This window comes from Oncorhynchus mykiss, chromosome 18 (genome assembly GCF_057628025.1).
Source record: "Oncorhynchus mykiss isolate SJ-2025 chromosome 18, ASM5762802v1, whole genome shotgun sequence".
NCBI classification, from domain to species: Eukaryota; Metazoa; Chordata; class Actinopteri; order Salmoniformes; family Salmonidae; genus Oncorhynchus; species Oncorhynchus mykiss.
This window is the reverse complement of record NC_143039.1, coordinates 16,858,067-16,879,597: the sequence shown is the minus strand read 5'-3', so window position 1 is coordinate 16,879,597 and position 21,531 is coordinate 16,858,067. Positions and strand designations below refer to the sequence as shown.

Genomic DNA, 21,531 nt, shown 5'->3' with positions numbered 1-21,531 from the left:
ACACACGCACACTGTCTGTACATACAGTATAGTAATTATTTGGTGTCTTCTCTCTCACCGCAGACATAGTCACGTGCCTGTCGACAGACTACTGTGGGATCCACTTGATCTCTGGATCCAGGGACAACACCTGTATGGTGTGGCAGGTGCTGCAGCAGGTGAGATCATGAAGCCTGAGGGTTTATTGGAATACACTACACTGACTAGAAAGCATTTGTACTGCATTGTTACTGTGGAAACGTTTGATGTTAGTACACAAAAAAAAGAAAAAAGGAAGTGAAACTGTTTGACACATATCTGTTTTCGGTTGCAAACTGTTTTACTACTGTATACCCTACTGAACACTACCCAGGAGTATGAGCGTGTGACTGAATGTGTTGTGTGTGTGTGTCCTACAGGGAGGTTGTCCGGTGGGGCTGTGTCCCAAGCCGGTACAGGTGCTGTATGGACACACTGACGAGGTGCTGAGCGTCAGCATCAGCACAGAGCTGGATATGGCCGTCTCTGGATCACGGGTAAGAGGTTGGTGGGATGGAGGGGTTGGTGGGATGGAGGGGTTGGAGGAATGCGGGAGGATGGAGGAATGCGGGAGGATGGAGGAATGCGGGAGGATGGAGGAATGCGGGAGGATGGAGGAATGCGGGAGGATGGAGGAATGCGGGAGGATGGAGGAATGCGGGAGGATGGAGGAATGCGGGAGGATGGAGGAATGCGGGAGGATGAAGGGGTTGGAGGAATGCAGGAGGATGAAGGAATGCGAGGAATGCAGGAGGATGAAGGAATGCAGGAGGATGAAGGAATGTGAGGAATGCAGGAGGATGAAGGAATGCAGGAGGATGAAGGAATGCAGGAGGATGAAGGAATGCAGGAGGATGAAGGAATGCAGGAGGATGAAGGAATGCAGGAGGATGAAGGAATGCAGGAGGACGAAGGGGTTGGAGGAATGCAGGAGGATGAAGGAATGCAGGAGGACGAAGGGGTTGGAGGGTTGGATGAAGAGAAGTTCGAAGGGTTGGTTGATAGATGGATCTTGCTGATGTTTTGTTTCTGTGTACCAGGACGGGACGGTGATCATCCACACGGTGCGTCGGGGCCAGTACATGCGGTGTCTGCGGCCGCCCTGTGAGAGCTCCCTGCCGGTCTCCATCCTGCACCTGGCTATCTCTTATGAGGGGTGTGTGGTGGTTCACACCTGTGTAGAGGGCAAGGCCACGCTCAAGGTACACTAACACATGTTCTTAATATGTAGTTGAAAATGCTGTGATCGTCTTCTCTAAAATCTTAATGTGTTTTGGTGCAGGAGTCTGACCAGGCAGCTACAGCGTGCGTGTGTGTGTGTGTGTGTGTGTGTGTGTGTGTGTGTGTGTGTGTTTAGACGGACAGCCCAATGCAGATCTTTTATTCACGACCAATTAGATCAGCTCAGAGAAAGCAAAACGCTAGTTGACCACTAGATGGTACATTATGATTGGGTCCTGGTGAACGATTGTCTCTCATCCTGTCCCTGTTTAGGATAAGAATGGCCTGCACCTGTACTCTGTCAATGGGAAGCACCTGTGCACGGAGGGCCTGAAGGAGCAGGTGACAGACATGTGTGTGTCCGGGGAGTACCTGGTTATTGGCAGCGAGCAGGGCTTCCTCTCCATACGAGACCTGTACAGGTGACCTTGTTTCCTGTGTGTGTGTGTTTGTCTGTCTGTGTGCGTGACTGCACGCATGCATCTACAGTGTTTTTGCTGTATCAAGAAGGGTCTTAGGTGGTAAGGGTGGCAATGGGCCCCGCTGAACAGCTGATTAAAAAAAATATATAGATTTTTAAGCCCATTTCCTGCATTTTTACAAATGTTTCCATTGAGCTGAGAGAAAATACTGCAGTATTAAAGCTAATTTCCTGCAATTCTATTCATTTTACCATGTCTAATACTGTGTTCCTTTACTCAAACATAACAATATTAATACTTCTAAATTTATTGTTTTTGGGAATTTTCAATTTTCCCTGACTGTAGTTTTTATTTTGGCGATTTGTTAGTTCTCAAAGATTATCTCCATTTATCTTTTCTACATACTTTATATCTGGTTTTAGTCGTTTACACTGAAAACGTTTTCACCCCCAAAACAAAATCATATATGCATACATACATTTATTATTATTATTAATATAGAAAAATCCCTGATATATATCTGTCTAACCCAACCCTTCACTCTGTCTCTCTCCCCTCCCCTCCTCTCTCCTCCGGGCAGCCTGTCCCTGTGCGCCACCCCCATGGCAATGCGCGTGCCCGTACGCTGCGTGTCTGTCACCAAGGAGCAGAGCCACGTGCTGGTGGGCCTGCAGGACGGCAAGCTGATCATTGTGGGCGTGGGCAAGCCGGCCGAGGTAAAGAGCTCATTCAGAAACTACATCGCCCAGAGCCTGGAGGGCTCACCCCTCATGGCAATGCCACTGCTCGCCCCGCTGAGGGTGCGCTCGCCCGCCCGCAGGCTGAGCCTCCGGGACAAGTTAATGTTTAACCCCCAGGGCCCTGACCCCTGACCCCCTGAGCAGAACATCCCCCTCAATTCAATATAAAAAAAAATGTATTTACCTCAGAGGGAACTTCATAAACTCACCCTACAAACTACCACTGCATACCATTCTCTCTCTGTTGTAGTGCTAATAGTTTGTCCTAAATGACCTGTCCTTCCTTAGCCACATACACCTCGGGTGTGTTCATTAGGCACCAAACGGAAGAAAACTGACAAACAGCGGAGGAGCTACCTGGACTTTTCCCCCCCGTTTTCTGTTGTAAGACTTCAAATCATTTTCTGTTGCGTGCCCTAATGAACATGACCCTGTTTCTGGGGCGAAGCAGGACCCTGGCCCATTCTTGCCCTGCAAGGATTGGTGACCACACACACACACACACACAGTAACACTTGAGACATTCCATAAACTCCTCTGAATGAATACAACACACCCTCTCCTGGAATATTACTGTGAAATGAAAACATGGGCTTCCGTTTACCTCATTCTAACCGAGGAATGACTTCTTTTTGGGCCTTGGGATGGTGTTGTCCAATATTGTTTACCGGAAGTGTCATTATTATTGACTGATTTAATATGTATTTGTGACAAACGCTGTGAATTGCCTTGGATGAACACCTCTGCAAATTCAAGCCATATAAACTATATTAGTAATAAGCTACGCTATAATAAGATGCACTAGGCTGTAATTTATTCCCACCTGCTCTTCAAGTGAAAATGGTTTAACCCTTATTGTCTTCCTGCTCTTCAAGTGAAAATGGTTTAACCCTGATTTCTTCCTCCCTACTGGTAGACATGAAAGTAAGGTTAACTCTGGGGCTGTAATGATGGGATAGGGAGGGACACAGGGAATCACCCTCGAATCAATTGATAATTTGATCCCCTCCCAACTTCTCTCACCTTTCTTTTATACAAATGGACCTGCCTCAAAGTGAACCAAGCTTTGGTTTTGAACTGGCACTACGTCATTCCAACATTTCTGAACTAACCGATCACTCATAAATCATATCCTGCTTTTTGTTTGTTTCTTTTGACTTCACACTTTCCTCCTCCTCCTCATCTCTCTCCTCTTCCTCACTTCCTCCTCCTTTCCTCCACTCTTCTCAGATGCGTTCAGGCCAGATCACTCGTAAGCTGTGGGGCTCCAGCAAGCGCCTGACCCAGATCTCCTCTGGAGAGACAGAGTACCAACCAGCCTGCAACCAGAACTGACCCCCACAACCACCCCTTCCACCCCCCACCCCTCTCCACTACCACCACACCCCCTCACCCTGCTGTCTGCCTGATTGGCCCGCAAGCCCTGCCAATCATCACAGTCTACCAAATCAGATTTGAACCACCCCTCGTTTTGATTTGACTGATGACTGTTTTGGGGGAATCTTACTCTCCTTTTTTGTTCCTCCCTCTGACTTGGGAAGGACAGACTGACCCACGAGTGGAAGACGGGGGGGTGTGTGTGTGTGTGTTTTAACGGTGTGTAAAGGTTAGGAGGATGAGTAGGGCAGGTCAGGACGGACCAACCGGCGCCGGCGCCGAGTTTCTGATCCAACTGTAGGTGCATACATCCCCTCACCCCCCCTCCCCTTCAATGACACACATGGCCATTACTCTTCATCTTCCTCCATCATCACTAGCACGGTCAGGCCAGTGGCTCCCACTACTACAGAGACCCTCTATGCAGACACACACTACAGCAATCTGAGCTGACCTCTGACCCCTCCCCCTCTCAGGCCCAAGGAATGAAGGGGATCCCCAACGTAGAAATGTAATTACTCCAATGGGAACACTTAACCTGGTTGACGGTCCACCCATCACATCACACTGACTTCAATGGGAATTATATTTTATATTTCTCTGGTCATCAAGATGACCCACTTCTCCGAACCCTGAACCCGAGACCACTGAGCAGTGTGTGTGTGTATGTACGCTCTTTGTGTTTCTGTGTGTTGTCTCTCGCTGGTTGTTTTCTCCCGTGGGCTTTTGTTGACTTGGTTTTGCCTTCCAGTCTGACTAGGCTGTGACCGATGCCTCAGGGCTCCTATGCAGCAGTAAGGGGCTATGTTCAGTCACAATACAATGTTTTGGTTTAGTTTTTTTGTTTGATGTTACTGATAATTGTAGTTGTTTTTTACAGATGCGTGCATGTGTATAAGGTCTGTGGTTAGGTTGTGTTTAGCGTGGCATTTCCGGCCCACTCCTCATTTAGTATAGAGTTTGCTAATGTACACTTGCATAGACTCCTCCCTATTGGAGAAGCCTGTGACTGCGTTCCATGTCATCTCTATTGCAATCTCAGTAGATTTCTATATGACATTTAATGTGGTTTCTGAGACGCTGAACACTTCTCCAGGCGTTGTGAAATCTGATAATCGGCAATAAAGACGACCATGAACGCACCCAAAGTCCGCTAGTTTGACACTACAGAAGAAGAGAGAAGCCTAGTGTTGTAGAATCACTAGCTACCCCATACCGTGCCCAAAGGACTCGCTCCCCTCAAACACTACACTCTTACACACACTGCAAGCTTCTCACACTTGTGTTAGACCGCATGCTTCGGAGGGATGAACCATACTGAACCTGGCTTAGTGTGCAATGTTTAGCTCTAGATCCATCCTAGAATGTTTTTATGTTACTTGAATCAATGTTTATTTATGAATGAAAATGAGCTTTTTTCCCCCGTAGGCTATTTAAATTCACACTACATTATTTGTATGTTTTTAAGTGGTGCTTCAGTTGTTCAACAAAGATTTATGCTGCGAAAAACTGAAGACGGTGGATCGATCCACCTTTCACAATGGGAGGGGAGACTTTAAGGGCTTTTGAGATGTCAGTGTTACAGCAATACAGTTCCTTCCTCTGCTCCGCTGACTGTGCATTGGTACATTCCAGCCTCTTGTCAAGGCTGAACTAAAAAAAAAAATCTCCAGTCTTCCTGGTTTTTCTGACCGGGACGACGCGATTGGGAGATTAAACTTAATTCTGCCAAGGGACATCCCAAACGGCTGTCATCTTCCAACAGTCAGAATCACCTCAGTGTTCCTCCTCCTTCCATAATTGTCTCTTAGTTGGGAGCCATGTCAGCTAGTTAAGGTCCTCTGGAGTTCCATAAATGCAGTAACGTCACTAAACGTGTCTGTGAACCGGGCCTAATGTGGCTTTTTGAGATTTCATGTGTGTTTTTATGTCAATGTTTGAGATTATGAATGATTTCACCCCCCATTGAATCCTTATGGTTGTTATGCTCCTGTCAAATAAAAATGACAGTTTGGTCGGGGTAGGTCATCTGTTGCATAATGTGAGTGTGTATGTTCATGATGACAGTAGTTTCTTAAAATGCCAAATTCCTTATTTCCTTGTCATATCATTTGCCTTCTTGGTAACAATTCAGTGATTCTGGTTCTTATCTATCATGGACTTAGAATCATTCATTCTGATTCTATGGTGGTTATAGATTAGGGATCAGACTTCTATGTGCAGTGTGGTTGTTTTTGGTCTTCTCTTTTAAGTCTCTCCACAATCTGTCTGGAGAATACAATCACAGACCAACGTGTGCCCTTTTTTAACCAAGAGGCCGTTTCAATAAGTTTATTTTTAATTGTTTATGCTGATGTGTCTCGAAGGCATACTCCTTTAAACTGTTTCCATTCTTATCAGGATGTTGTTACTCATTTTTTCCAAAGGACGTATTTAATAAATGTTTCTATTTTTGTCAATCTTAGTTTGTCAGGCAGACGACACCACTATCTTGTTTTAGGACTCTCTTCCGACCCCACCACTGAAACAGTGCCTTTTTATCCACGTTGCATCATACAGACAATTATCCGGTTCGTGTGTAGAATTCTTTGTTTTACCCTTCCCTCCATGATAACCCATGGATAGCAGCATTCCACAAACTTAACATCCAATAGGAACCAAGAATCTAGAACTGTAAACAAAGTTGACTAAAAATCTGAAATATATTGGTGTCTTACCTTAGCTGCTTGCTCTGTGACTGTCACCAAAATGGATGTGTGTGTGTATATCTGATTTATAAATACTGGTGTATAATGTACAGCATGATTTTTATTTTAGTGGATTTTAATTGTACTTTTTGCACTTTCCAGGTACTAAATTGTAAGTGATTGTTTTAAATGTTTCCCTGGTCCATTCTGTACAGACAAACTGCTTTGTATACACAAGTGGAAAGTAATCATTAAAGTCTTGTCAAAAATGTCATTCATATGTATGGCTGATTTGTAGCTGTGAAAATAGGATACTGTGTACAAAACATTAGGAACACCTTCCTAATTTGGAGTGCCCTATTTTGCCCTCAGAACAGCCTCAATTCGGTGGGGCATGGACTCTACAAGGTGCCGAAAGCATTTCACAGGGTTGCTGGCCCATGTTGACTCCAACGCTTCCCACAGTTGTCAAGTTGGCTGGATGTCCTTTGGCTGATGAACCATTCTTGATACACACGGGAAACTGTTGAGCATGAAAAACCCAGCAGCATTGCAGTTCTTGACACAAACCGATGCGCCTGGCACCTACTACCATACCCCGTTCAAAGGCACTTAAATATTTTTGTCTTGCCCATTCCCCCTCTGAATGGCACACAATCCATGTGTAAAAAACCTTAACCTGGCTCCTCCAGTTCATATATGGATTGAAGTGGATATAACAGGTGACATCAATAAGGGATAATATAATTCACCTGGTCAGTCTGTCGTGGAAAGAGCAGGTGTTCCTAATGTTTTGTACAATCATCATAAATGCATGTTTTGTATTTTAAACAGTACATAAATATTTCACTAGGGGGCGACCAAGTTGTAAAATGCTTGGAGCGCTTACACTGCTGAACATGGGGTGCGTTCGTAAATTCCCTCAGGCTAAATACTCCGATTTCAGAGCACTCTCGTCTGAGTGTGCCAGAGAATTATGAATTTACGAACGCTCAACACCCGTATATGGCCAGTGTCAGTAAACGTCGGCAAAAATGCGTAATTAAATTGTTGCCAGCAGCACAGTTGCAGTCACCAACGCTCTGGATAACATGAAAACAGCCTAACCATCTCTGCTAGGGTGAGAAATGGTCAGTGATGTGAACTCTCATTTTTGTCTGGAAGTAGCTAGCTAACTTTAGCCAGTTAGCTTGGGTGCTTGACAGCCGTTGTGAGGTCAGAACACTCGGATCGCCCCCACTCCTCGACCAGAGCGTCCAGTGTGCGCTCTAAACGCTCCGAGAGCGAAACTCTGATTTTACGAACGGACAATCTGACAAAGCTCTGGGCACACTGACTGGGTGCTCTCTGGCACTCCAGAGTGAATTTACGAACGCTCGCCGGATAGAACAAGGTCTCGCTTGTTTTTGTTGGACCTATGTTGCCATGACAACAGCGCAAGTTCTATCCCTATTTTGAAATCGTTTTCCAGTGGCACATTTGCTTCCTATTTACAAACTTTCTCAGAAAATACTAGTCGCCGAGGTGTATCATGACTGATCCAGTGGCAACGACGACCGAAGGGCCACCAACGGATGGAAAATCAGTCAATCTCATTGGGAATGTAAATATAATTGTAACAACAGGCAGGCATATTTACCCTAGAAATACGCCTACAGTATTTTTCTCAGTTTAATAGATGCACATTGAATCATCAGTTGTCACGGGCATAACACTAGAGGGCTGGGTTGCTACCTGGTTCATTTTCACAGCTGTTGAGAAGAGTATCAAGAGCCGAGCCTGTTCCTGATGACGATGAGGAAGAGGAGGAGGAGCAGCTTCCCCCACCACCACCACTAATTCCACGAGGCCCTCTAGTGAATTTGCATTCTCCTATTGTCAATTCACATTATTATGCTTAGTTAACTGGAATATAGATTTTACACCTGACATGCATATTATTATTACATTAAAGGACTGTAGTGTTTAAAATAGTATATTTTGTTTACAGAAAGGATGTCTAACAGTCCATCTGAAAAACTGCAGGGATTTCAATAAAAACGGTATCCTTCTCAGTGACCCCTAACAGTGAAATCATTAGACCCTATTCACCATGCCAGAGCTTTGTGTGTGTGTCAGTGTGCTAACTGAGGTAGTTAAGTTAGGTCACCTAGCCATCTTAAGATCAATGCATGCCAAAGCTTTGTGTGTGTGTGTCAGTGTGCTAACTGGGGTAGTTACGTTATGCCATCGTAAGTGGCCCTGGATAAGTGTCTGCTAAATGACTAGTAAAATGAGTGTTTTCGTGAGCGTTGTGTTCCCAGCTTCCATAAAGAAAGGCACCCAGGGCTTCCTGAGGGCGAGTATTGGGGAGAAGGTGAAGTGTACTATGGTCCAGCCCTACAAGGACTCCAAGGCTGAGCGCTCCAAGTTCCCCCTCTGCTTCAACGAGTGGAAGTATTTCTCCATACAGGTAAGTAGGTATATTAGTTGATGCTCTAGCCAACTTCTCTCTGTCTGGATTCATGTATTGGTCATGTCAAAAGAGTTGGCTACACTGCAGGTACAGTATGGGGCCAGCTATTGCAATACTGTATCGAGAAAGTTGTAAGAATATTATTTTCTGTATCTAACAGGACAGGTTTTTCCTCTATCCAAGACTTTAACACAATCAATCAATGACTCATTTGGATGTTTCAGATTCCTAAGAGCAGTGATAACACGCTGGGTGTCTGTGAGTCACACCGTCTGGTGGTGGAGCTCATCTTCTTTGAGCAGGACACGGGCGTTCCCAAGCTCATAGGAAAGACCTTTGTCAAACTGCTGGACATCGTCAGTGTGAGTGACACGGACAGGAGCTATAGGGACGAACCCACCGCCCCTTCATGCTCACCATGCCATGTTTAAATGGGATAATAATAAAATGATGATCATTAGAGTGAGTGTACAAAGCTGTCCAGGGCTCAACACGTGTGGATGTTCTCCACTAAAGAACCAATGGGTCCTTTCTATTTTAGCTTCCAGTCGATGGTACAAGTATTGTCATTCACCTGCTGCTAGAAGGCTGGCCTGCAGGACCAGATATCAACCGTCTTGTCCTCTGTCCTGTTCTCTAATCAGAAATCACAAATGAACCACCTGCTGGAGCTGAGGCTCAAGCGCCAGGTACAGAATATGAATCAGACACCATGGTCCACATGTGGGACAGTTATATCATGTTCAATGGGAGTTTTGGACAGTGGATTCCTGCATTGACACACGCAATAAAAGCCGACCTGTTTTCCAGATCATCTGTAAGCTGGAGATGGAGATGGTGATTGCGTATGGATCCTTGGGTTACGGATACTCCCACCAGGTTAGAAGGGAGACACATCAGTGTTTGTGTAGATGTGGAGGAAGAATTGATCTTGCCTATCTATTATTTACTCCCTAGTTGAAGCACCCAAATAGAAACATGGAGAGCCTAGTGGAGCGCTCGCTCTTCCTCCGCTGTCCACCACCAGACGACCGCAAAGACCATCACTAGTGAGACACGGACACTCAAATACTGTACATGAATTCTTAACCATTGACATTCTAAAACTGTGACCCTTTTGTGTGAGTTTTTTCCCCCTAGATTTGACAGACCGATATTCTCCCATGTAACATATCGCTCCCTGTGTCTACAGTAATGTGGTCACTCCTAAGCCAGTACCTTATTCAGACTTTATCGCAGCGCTGATGTACAGAGAGACCACCAACCCAGACAACAGGACGACTTACCCCTCAAACAGCACAATATCCCCCATCATCCTGGAATGTATGGAGAAGAGGGGCAGGTACGGTTTATTATGGAATCTCATTCTGGGTTCAAAGGTCAAAGTGTATACTGTTTTCAGCCCATTTTCTGAAAATGATGCATAGTAGCTACACTAACAAAAACAAATGTCTACTGTCCAAAAACTGCCTTAGTGAATTAATTATATCCAAGGTAAGTGGAACATAATGTTAAATAACCATAATATAAAAGGATCTGATATTGCTAAGTGGTCAATTTAGTGTTATCTTAGAAAGAACAGGAAGGATGTAGGTAGCAAACGTCCCAAATGATTCCCTATTCCCTACAGTGACAATAAAAAGTATGTGAACCCTTTGGAGTTACCTGGATTTCTGCATAAATTGGTCATCACATTTGATCTGATCTTCATCTAAGTCACAACAATAGACAAACATAGTGTGCTTAAACTAATAACACACAAATTATTGTTTTGTTGTCTATACTGAAAACATAATTTTAACATTCACAGTATAGGTTGGGAAAAGTATGTGAACCCCCAGGCTAATGACTTCTCCAAAATCTAATTGGAGTCAGGAGTCAACTAACCTGGAGTCCAATCAATGAGATTGGAAATGTGGGTTAGAGCAGCCTTGCCCTATAAAAAACACTCACAACATTTGAGTTTGCTATTCACAAGAAGCATTGCCTGATGTGAACCATGTCTCAAACAAAAGAGACCTCAGAAGACCTAAGAATTTTACTTGCATAAAGATGGAAAGGGTTACAAATGTATCTCTAAAAGCCTTGATGTTCATCAGTCCACGGTAAGACAAATTGTCTATAAATGGAGAAAGTGCAGCACTGTTGCTACTCTCCCTAGGAGTGGCCGTCCTGCAAAGATGATGCAAGCACAGAATGCTTAATGAGGTTAAAGAATAATCCTAGAGTGTCAGCTAAAGACTTACAGAAATCTCTGGAACATGTTGACCAGGACGCCAGGTGTACGGTGTTTCCTCCGACACATTGGTGCGGCTGGCTTCCGGGTTGGATGCGCGCTGTGTTAAGAAGCAGTGCGGCTTGGTTGGGTTGTGTTTCGGAGGACGCATGGCTCTCGACCTTCGTATCTCCCGAGCCCCGTACGGGAGTTGTAGCGATGAGACAAGATAGTAACAATTGGACGCCACGAAAAAGGGGGTAAAAAAAATAAGAATGGTGTGTATGGGAGGACACTACGAAAGAAGCTGAGGGTCTTTGGGCTGGTTTGCTAACTACCTCTCTCAAAGAGTGCAGTCTATAAAGTCAGGAAATCTGCTGCCTGTCACCAAGGGAGTACCCCATGGCTCGATCCTAGGCCCCACACTCTTCTCAATTTATTAGGAAGCTCTCATCCATTTATACTCAGCTGGCCCCTGCCCGGATTTTGTGTGAAATGCTCTACAACAAAGCTTTCTTAGTGTCTAACAAGCTTTCTCTACCCTTAACCTTGTTCTGAACACCTCCAAAATAAAGATCATGTGGTTTGGTAAGGTGTGAATACTACCTCTGAGGGCTTTGAGCTTGAGGTAGTCACCTCATAGTCACCTCATAGAAGTACTTGGGAGTATGGCTAGACTGTGCACTGTCCTTCTTTCAGCACATATCAAAGCTGCAGGCTAAAGTTAAATCTAGACTTGGTTTCCTCTATCGTAATCGCTCCTCTTTCACCCCAGCTGCCAAACTAACCATGATTCAGATGACCATCCTACCCATGCTAGGCTACCTGGGTTGAACTAGTAACCCAAAAGTTGCAAGATCGAATCGCTGAGCTGACAAGGTAAAAATCTGTCGTTCTGCCCCTGAACAAGGCAGTTAACCCACTGTTCCTAGGTCGTCATTGAAAATAAGAATTTGTTCTTAACTGATTTGCTTCGTTAAATAAAGGTTAAAAATAAAAAGATTACGGAGACTTCATTTATAGATGGGCAAGTAAGAGTGCTCTTGAGCAGCTAGATGTTCTTTACCATTCAGCCATCAGATTTGCCACCAATGCTCCTTATAGGACACATCACTGCACTCTATACTCCTCTGTGAACTGGTAATCTCTGTATACCCGTCTCAAGACCCACTGGTTGATGCTTATTTATAAAACCCTCTTAGGCCTCACTCCCCCCTATCTGAGATATCTACTGCAGCCCTCATCCTCCACATACAACACCTGTTCTGCCAGTCACGTTCTGTTAAAGGTCCCCAAAGCACACACATCCCTGGGTCGGTCCTCTTTTCAGTTCACTGCAGCTGGCGACTGGAACGAGATGCAAAAAAACACTCAAACTGGACAGTTTTATCTCAATCTCTTCAGTCAAAGACTCAATCATGGACACTATTACTGATAGTTGTGGCTGCTTTGCATGGTGTTGTCTGTGCCCAATAATGTTTGTACCATGTTTTGTGCTGCAATCTTGTTGTGTTGCTATCTTGTTGTGTTGATACAGTACCATGTTGTTGTTATGTTGTGTTGCTACCATGCTGTGTTGTCATGTGTTGCTGCCTTGCTATGTTGATATCTTAGGTCTCTCTTTATGTAGTCTCTCTTGTTGTGATATGTGTTTTGTTTTAAACATTTTAATCTCAGGCCCCCATCCCTGCAGGAGGCCTTTGGTAGGCCGTCATTGTAAATAAGAATGACTGACTTGCCAAGTAAAAAAAAAGGTTAAATAACAATTAATTTAAACCAATTTAAAAAGCCATTGCTGTCCAATAAAAACATTGCTGCACGTCTGAAGTTTGCAAATGTGCACCTGGATGTTCCACAGCGCTACTGACAAGATATTATGTGGACAGATTAAACTACAGTTGTGTTGTTTGGAAGGAACACACAAGACTGTGTGGAGAGAAAAAAGGCACAGCACACCAACATCAAAACCTCATCCCAACTGTAAAGTACGGTGGAGGGAGCATCGTGGTTTGGGGCTGCTTTGATGCCTCAGGGCCTGGACAGCTTGCTATCATTGACGGAAAAATGAATTCCCAAGTTTATCAACACATTTTTCAGGATAATGTCTGTCCTCCAAATAGAAGCTCAACAGAAGTTGGTAATGCAACAGGACAACGACCCAAAACACAGAAGTAAATCAACAACAGACTGGCTTCAACAGAAGAAAATACGCCTTCTGGAGAGGCCCAGTCAGTTCTGACCTCAACCCAATTGAGATGCTGTGGCATGACCTCGAGAGCAGTTCACACCAGACATCCCAAGAATATTGCTGAACTGAAACAGTTTTGTAAAGAGGAATGATCCAAAGTTTCTCCTGACTGTTGTGCAGGTCTGATCCACAACTACAGAAAACGTTTGGTTGAGGTTATTGCTACCAACCAGTTATTCAATCCAAGGGTTCACATACTTTTTCCACTGTGATTGTTTGCACAGTGTGTTCAATAAAGACATTAAAACGTATAATTGTTTGTGTGTTATTAGTTTAAGCACACCGGTTTGTCTATTGTTGTGACCTAGATGGAGATCAGAATACATTTTATGACCAATTTATGCAGAAATCCAGGTATTTCCAAAGGGTTCACATACTTTTTCTTGACACTGTATAGTGCATTCCTTTTGACCAGAGCCCTGTGGGATGTAAAGGAACCAGAGCCCTGTGGGATGTAAAGGAAACAGAGCCCTGTGGGATGTAAAGGAACCAGAGCCCTGTGGGATGTAAATGGAACCAGAGCCCTGTGGGATGTAAAGGAACCAGAGACCTGTGGGATGTAAAAGAACCAGAGCCCTGTGGGATGTAAAGGAACCAGAGCCCTGGTCAAAAGTAGTGCGCTATAAAGGGAACAGGGTTCTATTTGGAACGGATCCCTAATGTTAAGTTATTACCCCCATGATGCCCAGGCTACTGCAGATGCATGAGGAGATGGAGGCGTTTGAGTCGTCCGAGGACTCCCTGCAGTACCTGGAGAAACTGGTGATGAAGAAAGGGATTAGAACCGGTACTCCCTGGAGGATGAACAAGAGGTTCAAGGTCTGTCTGTCTGTGACTCAACTCCCTCGCTCTCTATCAACTCAGTGCATTCAGGAAGTCCTATACAGATTTCTCATTATTAATTTCCTGAATTGGCCACAATCGTAGTGTGTGTTCTCTGTAAATGCTTTATTTACACTAACCCTGTGTGTATATTCCATTCTATGTCAATGACCCTCTTGGTTGAGCTGTAGGGCAGTGTTGTGTCCTGTAAAACAGTATATCTGAGAGGGTTTTGTCTGGTGTGTGTTTGCAGGTTCTCTCTAAGTGGAGGAAAAAGGCAACGATGGTCTCCAAGCTGCTCAATTTTGGAGGCTGTTCAGAGGCGGCGAAACAACAGAGAGATAACATGTTGCCCACGGGGCCATTGGGTTGGGCAACCTTTCACTCATGGACACACACACTCATGGACACACACGCTCACGGACACAAACACACACGTACATGGCTAAACTCGGCAACGGCAAAAAGACAGATAGGATGTTGCATATGGATTTCTCTGGTTAATATTAATATCCATGGCAGTGCTGATTTTGATGTCACTGTTTTTATGTTGCAGGTGTGACTCCCCCTGTGCCACTTTTAAAGCGCCTTGCCATGCAACAGGTACTGCTGATCTGTGTTTATACACACACACACACACACACACACAGAGAGAGTATCTTTCATGTGTAATTTCTTCTGCTGTTTCCTTATAGGAGAAAATACCCTTAGTCAACGAGAACGAAGTGTCTGAAATGAGCAAGCCTCCATCTCCCAGAAAGATCCTGGCTGCAGAATCTGGCCTGTCCACATGTATGGCCTCCACCCAGGTTGCCCAGTCAGCCCCATTCTCTCCACCTCCATCTGATCAATATACCACACCGCCAACAGTAGCCACCCCACCTACATCAGCCGTGGCCCATAAGGCATCTCCCCCTAGCAGTGTGGCCTCCAGCTCCATGGACCACCTTGTCCAGTCCAGGGCCAGCTCTTCCCCCAGACACATCACCCTGGTCCTGCCTGAGGGTCCCGCCACCCCAGCTTCCACCTCAGCCTCAGCCTCAGCCTCCACCTCCGCTCAGCCCAGTACCAGACACATCCCTAAACCCACCAATGTGGCCGTTCCCATCCACCTGACCTCCCTCTGTGTTCTTACTACCCTGGAGGAGGAAGGAGAGGAGGAGGAAGGAGAGGAGGAGGAAGGAGAGGAGGAAGACGGAGAGGAGGAGGAGGAGGTCGGGAAGAAAAAGGAGGTGCATGCTACAGTATCGTCCTCCCTCCTCAAGACGCTCTCCTCTCTGACGCTGACCCCCGAGGTGGCCCTCCATGCCACCCTGGTGCACTCGCGCCAACAGAGCAGGCATGGGCAGCTGGAGGAATGTCAGCCAGCTAGCCCCAGCTACCAGCAGGAGGAGTGTCATCCAGCTAACCCCAGCTACCAGCAGGAGGAGTGTCATCCAGCTAACCTCCGCTACCAGCAGGAGGAGTGTCAGCCAGCTAACCCCAGCTACCAGCAGGAGGAGTGTCAGCCAGCTAACCCCAGCTACCAGCCTTACCAGGAGAGCCCGTCCAGGGGGAAGAGTGACCGAGACCAGGGGAGGACTGGTAGTGGTGCCGCTGGAGGAGTGAGGGAGTCGGGGTGGACCCAGACCCAGAGAGAGGCTGCTGGAATGGGCAGCATTGGAAGTCGGTGGAAGCTGAATTTTGCTGGGCTTGGCTCTCTTGGTTCCGGAGGGCAGAGGAGGGAAGAAGATGCCCCATGCAGCAGCACTGCCTTCAGGTCCCCTACACTGATCGACCTGGCCCCACCACGGCTGCTGGGGGCCTGGACCGAGAACATTGCCACTGTGCCGACACCCATAGGAGGGGGTGGGGGAGGCCTGGACTGGAGATCTGGAGGTCTGCCTGCTGCCCAGAGAACCAGCCCGACTCTCTGCTCTCAGTTAATCTCCCCCCTGTCCATCCCGCCGTCATCCGACCCTCTGACGCGCTCCCCCCTGCCGCACCTCGGCTCACGGGCCACTGACACACCTTCTCCAGACCTGGAAACCTGGACCCTAGATAGTTCTCCCTTCCTCGGTGGCATGCTGTGTGAGTCCAACCCTCCAGATCTACATGTAGGCCAAACCAGTGGTGGCAGCAACACTGACAGGCACACCCAGAGATCAGGAGGAGCCAGCTCCAGCACAGAACCACTCACCACACTCCACTCCTGGCTCAGCAGTGACAATCTCCCCACCGGAGCTGGCTCAGACTCTGGACAGTGGTCCCTCCTCTCAGAGATCGACATGTCACCACTCCGCAGCGGACTGGTCTTCTCCCCCCTTACCCCCATCTCCACCTCCGACCCCCTCACCCCCAGCTCCTCCCCTACCAGAAGCACCAGAGGCAGCAAGCCAGGCAAGGAGAGACCCAGGATCGTGGAGACACCGCATTCCCCATATCACAGGCGCAACAGAGACCACAGAGATTATTATGGGAAGATGTAGCAAAAATATATATTTTTTGGCAGCCTATTTTGTCAAGTTCATTGCCTTTTACTTGGGTTATCTAAGTATTAATTCAAATGTTTATTTTATCAAAGAATTTAGTTAAGACGAATGTTTTTTTATTGATAAAATAGGACAGGGCCTCTAAAGCGGAACTAATTTAATGAGGGGTTTTGTTTCAGTGAAAGCAGAGGAATGTTTTGACCGCAGGACCGTTCCCAAACTTTGGTATGTGCATTCATTCTCGGGAATTTATTTTTTATAATAAACTGTTCCCAACCTGAATAATTTCATATCACTTACGTAAATTGAATAAGCACAATTAATGAAAATTATGCTAAATACTTTTTGTCGCGTACTGCATGCATAACGTTACTTTGATATTGGCTTGTTGAATATTCACTTCCTAAATATTGTCACATGCTAAAGCAAGCTAACATAAACATTGCATAAAGCGAGTTGGCTACGTTTTCTATTTACCATTTGCATTACATTAGTTTGCTCACTAACCTCTGAAATATGCGCTGTAAAATAATGTCATTTGCTAGAAATACCAAGTATTCCCGAAAACAACCTCCTTACATATCCCCAACAACCTCAAGTTGCTGCTAGTGGTCGGCTCATATAGATGGTGTGTGATTATGCGGTTAGGACAGCAGCGTCTAACACGTTTTAACAGATCTGTGTCCAGACTGAGTCTCGTACTTTAACGTGGCTGATTTAGCGACTCACTGACTCCATCCAACCAGTGTCAAGAGTAAGCGAACAGAGACGTTACCATTATATGACTTGTGCTTCTGTCAAGTGATGACAAGCAGATGATGCCTGTACTATAAGACAGCAATTTGCATGATCCTAGATAACCACAGCCTTTCATGGTTGTAGTTCATTCACAAGACAAGGGAAATGTGACAACCTGGTTGCTCCTCAGCCCTCTAGGTGGTTGGTGCTGGCCTGGTGATAGTCTGCCATGGAGAGAGATGGGAGTAATGTTACATCATCTCTCTCTGTGGTTGGTGCTGGCCTGGTGATAGTCTGCCATGGAGAGAGATGGGAGTAATGTTACATCATCTCTCTAGGTGGTTGGTGCTGGCCTGGTGATAGTCTGCCATGGAGAGAGATGGGAGTAATGTTACATCATCCCTCTAGGTGGTTGGTGCTGGCCTGGTGATAGTCTGCCATGGAGAGAGATGGCAGTAATGTTACATCATCTATCTAGGTGGTTGGTGCTGGCCTGGTGATAGTCTGCCATGGAGAGAGATGCAGTTGATGGGGTTCTGCTGGACTGTCCCTGGGTACCAGTGTGTATCAGTGGGTCTCAGCTCCTGGCAAAGACCTGGTTTGGGGACACAGCGTACCGCATCCTGCTCACGGACCTGCACTCTGTGTGGGAGGAGGAGATGGACACCAGGGCCATCCAGGACAGAGCTCAGGCAAGGAGGACACACACATATATGTACACACACACACACACACACACATATATGTACACACACACACAAATTAAAGTACATTTCAACAGCCTTTGAAAAAATGTCCTCTCTGTCATAACAGGAGCTGAACAGGCGATTGCGGGCTCCCGTCCACGCCTTCTTCTCTCACATGTGTGAGGTGGCTCACCCCTGTCTGTCTGGGCGGGTGGAGGACGGGGGGGCGCTTCAGTTCTCCCTCAACCACCACGGCAGTGACATCAACCTGAAGTTGAAGAGTGAGCTGGCTGGGGTGCCTTTCTACTGGGAATTCCGCTGCACCCCTGCCCCTGTGGCTTTGGTACGATCTATAGACTTAACTGAACACCAACTCTATACTCAACTTTCACTGAACTTTTCTGTGTGTTTGTGTGTTTTTATGCAAGCCCCAGTGTGTTTGTGTGTGTGCGCGCGCTCTATAACTAATGGTTGTGTAATGTGTATTGGTGTGTTCTATCAGGTGTGCAGTCAGCTTGTGCGCCCCCTGCTGTTGATGAGCAGGTTACTGCAGAGACAGGTGGGCCAACTGGGAGCTCTGCTGGCCAGGAAAGACACTGAGCTCCAAGACTACAGGGACAATGGGGCAGTGCTGAGCAGAGGTAGGCTCTACGTGCAGAGAAACAAAAATACACTCATTAAACACAACATACACACCTGTTCCTCTCGTTGGTGTGTGTGTTTTGCAGAGCGATTGCAGACAGAGTTGTTTGAGGAACAAAGCTACAGAGAGAACTTCCTGACACAGGTAAGTTTCATAGTCGCAGTCTCAGGCATACTGAACATGCATAGTTAGGAGGAATATATTATTGGGAAAGAGAGCCTGGCAAGAGCCGCCTTTGAATACTCAGCTTAGTAAGTAAGCCAATAAACCAGGTTTCTGCTGCGATATTTTGTGTGTGTCTCTCTCTGGGCGTGGCCTTCCATAAAATAATAAAGATTATTAATGACTTCTAGTTTCCTACTTGGATGGTTGTCTGTCCTTGTTGTATCTAGTGATCACTGACAGAGTAGTGTGTCCACACTTTTGTAAATGACCGTTATTTTAATAATGAAGTTCTAATTGAACCTTTATCTAGACCTGAAAGACAATCGGGTGTTCAGGCTTTAAAGGAAATGCTTTGTTTGCACAAGGCGCTCATTGTGCTCAGTTGCATGGCACCCTGGGTCGTCCAGTGAGGACTGGGTTCTTGCTCAGCCAACTGGTGAATGTAGTTTGTTCTGTTCTAGGGGCATTATAGCCATGAGGTGGTTGGTGGGAGGTGCTGGGTTTGGCTGGATCATGGCCAAGTACACTTCCCGTTGGGTTAAAGCCAGGTAAAGAGGCTTGGAGGACACGATGCGCTCTTGTATCTCCATATTAGCCTCGGTGGCCTCTTCAGGGGAGAAGGGGCTGATAAACCTCTTACTGCTGCCGCCCTCGGTCATCACCTTGGCACGAGGGCGGCATAGTTACCGTATAATCACGTAACTGACGATCATGAAAATAAACTAACTGTCATAACCTATAAAAACATTATGGAAGGAATAGCTGACTGAAGACGGGACGGATGGGCATTCGTTGAGTCTGTTTCTACGGTTACATGGACTCTTTACAACGTAAGGAGACTTTGTTGCTCTTTGCTGTAGCAAACAAGGCTTTGGTTGCCTAGGCAACGCCCCACTTCCTGCAGCACATGCGGGAGTGGAGGAGAGAAGAAAATGTGCGTCTTTAAAATAATAATTAAAACATTTTGCTATTCAAACGATTATAACGCTGACCGCGGTCATTATGCAGACCAATAACCTTCATCCAAAATGCAATGACCGTCACAGCTCTACTTTGCACTTATGATGAGTCCGCTCGGGAAAATCAACTTTCTTAGACGATCGTCGTGCACTCCCGTCATCCAGATGATATAGATTTACGCTCCTCTTGTGCGTAGTCTCCTGGGTCGCCTGGTGAGGGCTGGGTCCTTGCTCTTACCCCCCCAAAATGCTCCCCTCCCCTGTTATTGGTCCTTTGAAGAGGTTAGCATGTTTTTGGAGGGTATAATTTTGCCTCTAACGTTCTGTCATTATTCACGATTATGCGCAATCATGGTAGAATCAACATTACTGTTGAAGTGTTTAGAAACATTCTATTCTTATTTCCAATAAATGTGACTCCAAAATGACACAATACATTATTCAACATTCAGTTCCTATTCCCAAACTGCAAAGGCATCGAACAAGTTTGTAAAGTCACAAGAATGATGTGGTCATTGTGTGCTAGGAATATGTGACCAAATACTACACGTTTGACTACTTTAATACACTATAGGTGCATTGTTTTCCCAATACGTCTGACACCTTCAAATGGAGGGACCTGATACACAAAGTGCTTTCCTTTCTAATCTAAACGGTAACAGGTGTATGGAAATACCACTGAATAAAAGGTGACTTTGTGTCCTGTCGCCTCATAGGAAACATGCTGGAAGAGAGGAGAAAGTTGTAGCTGTCTAGATGAATACACCGGAGAGTGTGTGTGCAGTCAGGTCCCAAATGATTGGCCCCCTTGATAAAGAGGAGCAAAAAAAGTCTATAAAATATATAGCTGATTATGCAAACACACATTTAGATCATTTGTTTGTCAAAGTGTTTTATTGTAAGAATATAGCTTGAATACTTCCTATTTATGCTCAAAATAAATTGTCTGAATTGCTTTTGTGTTAACAGTAGTAGAGGGATCCATGCAGTTGATGTGTGTGTTTGTTTGGTGCCCTGGTAGTTTGATGAGCCTGTGTTTTAGTTAGTGTGTTTCAGTTTGACTGTGTGGTAGGATGTGGAATTTCTCAGTCCGCTGCTCCATTGACCCCCATCCCTGACCTGTGTGTGTGTTTTGGCATTTCGAAGTGTCCTGGGGAATGTAGAGATGGATTTTTGTCTGAACTCTGCAGTGTGAAACAGGGGGCAGGCAGGGTCCACTCTCCCTCCCTCCTGTCCCGTACGGAGGGTAGTGGGTACTCGTCCTCCTTCCTGACCCCGTCGAGGCCCTCTACCTTGGGCTCGGACCTTACTATAGTAAACCTCCCTGGAGTTTTGGGGAAATGCTCTTCTGGAAATGGCCCATAAAGAGAATGGCAATGCATGCAGGGGAACGTAGCCTTTCCTCCTCTCAGATCAAAGTACACACACCTCACACCCTTCTTCTCCCGGCCACGGCAAATTCCACTGAGCACCGACAGGCCGCCACGGACCAAAGTCCAAACTGAAAATAAGTGTCTGGAAAAATTTCACTGCGAAGTGTCAAGGCAACACACACACTGGAGAGGGAGGTGGCGTCCGTGGCCAGCCATTCCTTTGGGCTCATGGCCTAACCAGTAGACAGATGGGTGGAGGAGGTGGCGCTAGGCGAGGAGCCGTGGCATGTG

The 21,531-nt window shown here is 46.1% G+C and overlaps 3 protein-coding genes across 10 annotated transcripts in view; all 3 read left to right on the top strand.

The window, feature by feature from the left end:
* LOC110495568 (neurobeachin-like protein 1) overlaps positions 1-6,739 on the top strand; it is a 77,207-nt gene extending 70,468 nt beyond the window's left edge. For 4 of the 6 annotated variants that reach the window (XM_090207457.1, XM_090207456.1, XM_090207455.1 and 1 more), the window contains 5 exons: positions 64-158; positions 399-515; positions 1,059-1,220; positions 1,513-1,661; positions 2,242-2,584. In XM_090207457.1, the coding sequence (XP_090063583.1) occupies positions 64-158; positions 399-515; positions 1,059-1,220; positions 1,513-1,661; positions 2,242-2,533 (815 nt within the window). In that variant the 3' untranslated portion in view covers positions 2,534-2,584. Of the gene's footprint in view, positions 1-63; positions 159-398; positions 516-1,058; positions 1,221-1,512; positions 1,662-2,241; positions 2,585-3,631 lie in introns of those variants that run through there. The other 2 variants (XM_090207458.1, XM_090207454.1) reach the window with 1 other exon arrangement.
* Positions 6,740-7,414: 675 nt separating this feature from the next.
* On the top strand, positions 7,415-16,700 carry LOC118941087 (uncharacterized). Its single transcript, XM_090207451.1, has 13 exons — positions 7,415-8,068; positions 8,217-8,321; positions 8,456-8,507; positions 8,769-8,917; positions 9,145-9,282; positions 9,565-9,609; positions 9,731-9,799; positions 9,878-9,969; positions 10,113-10,262; positions 14,073-14,202; positions 14,459-14,573; positions 14,762-14,808; positions 14,901-16,700. Exons 1-13 carry the CDS (start codon positions 7,997-7,999, stop codon positions 16,671-16,673), a joined length of 2,937 nt encoding a protein of 978 aa, XP_090063577.1. The 5' UTR covers positions 7,415-7,996; the 3' UTR covers positions 16,674-16,700.
* The window catches only part of LOC110495560 (non-homologous end-joining factor 1), a 22,448-nt gene continuing 16,417 nt past the window's right edge, over positions 15,501-21,531 (top strand). The window contains exons 1-5 of one of the 3 annotated variants that reach the window (XM_090207449.1): positions 15,501-16,901; positions 17,893-18,106; positions 18,228-18,443; positions 18,603-18,741; positions 18,829-18,887. In XM_090207449.1, coding sequence (XP_090063575.1) covers positions 17,924-18,106; positions 18,228-18,443; positions 18,603-18,741; positions 18,829-18,887 — 597 coding nt within the window. In that variant the 5' untranslated portion in view covers positions 15,501-16,901; positions 17,893-17,923. Of the gene's footprint in view, positions 16,902-17,822; positions 18,107-18,227; positions 18,444-18,602; positions 18,742-18,828; positions 18,888-21,531 lie in introns of all 3 variants that reach the window. The other 2 variants (XR_016488299.1, XM_090207450.1) reach the window with 2 other exon arrangements.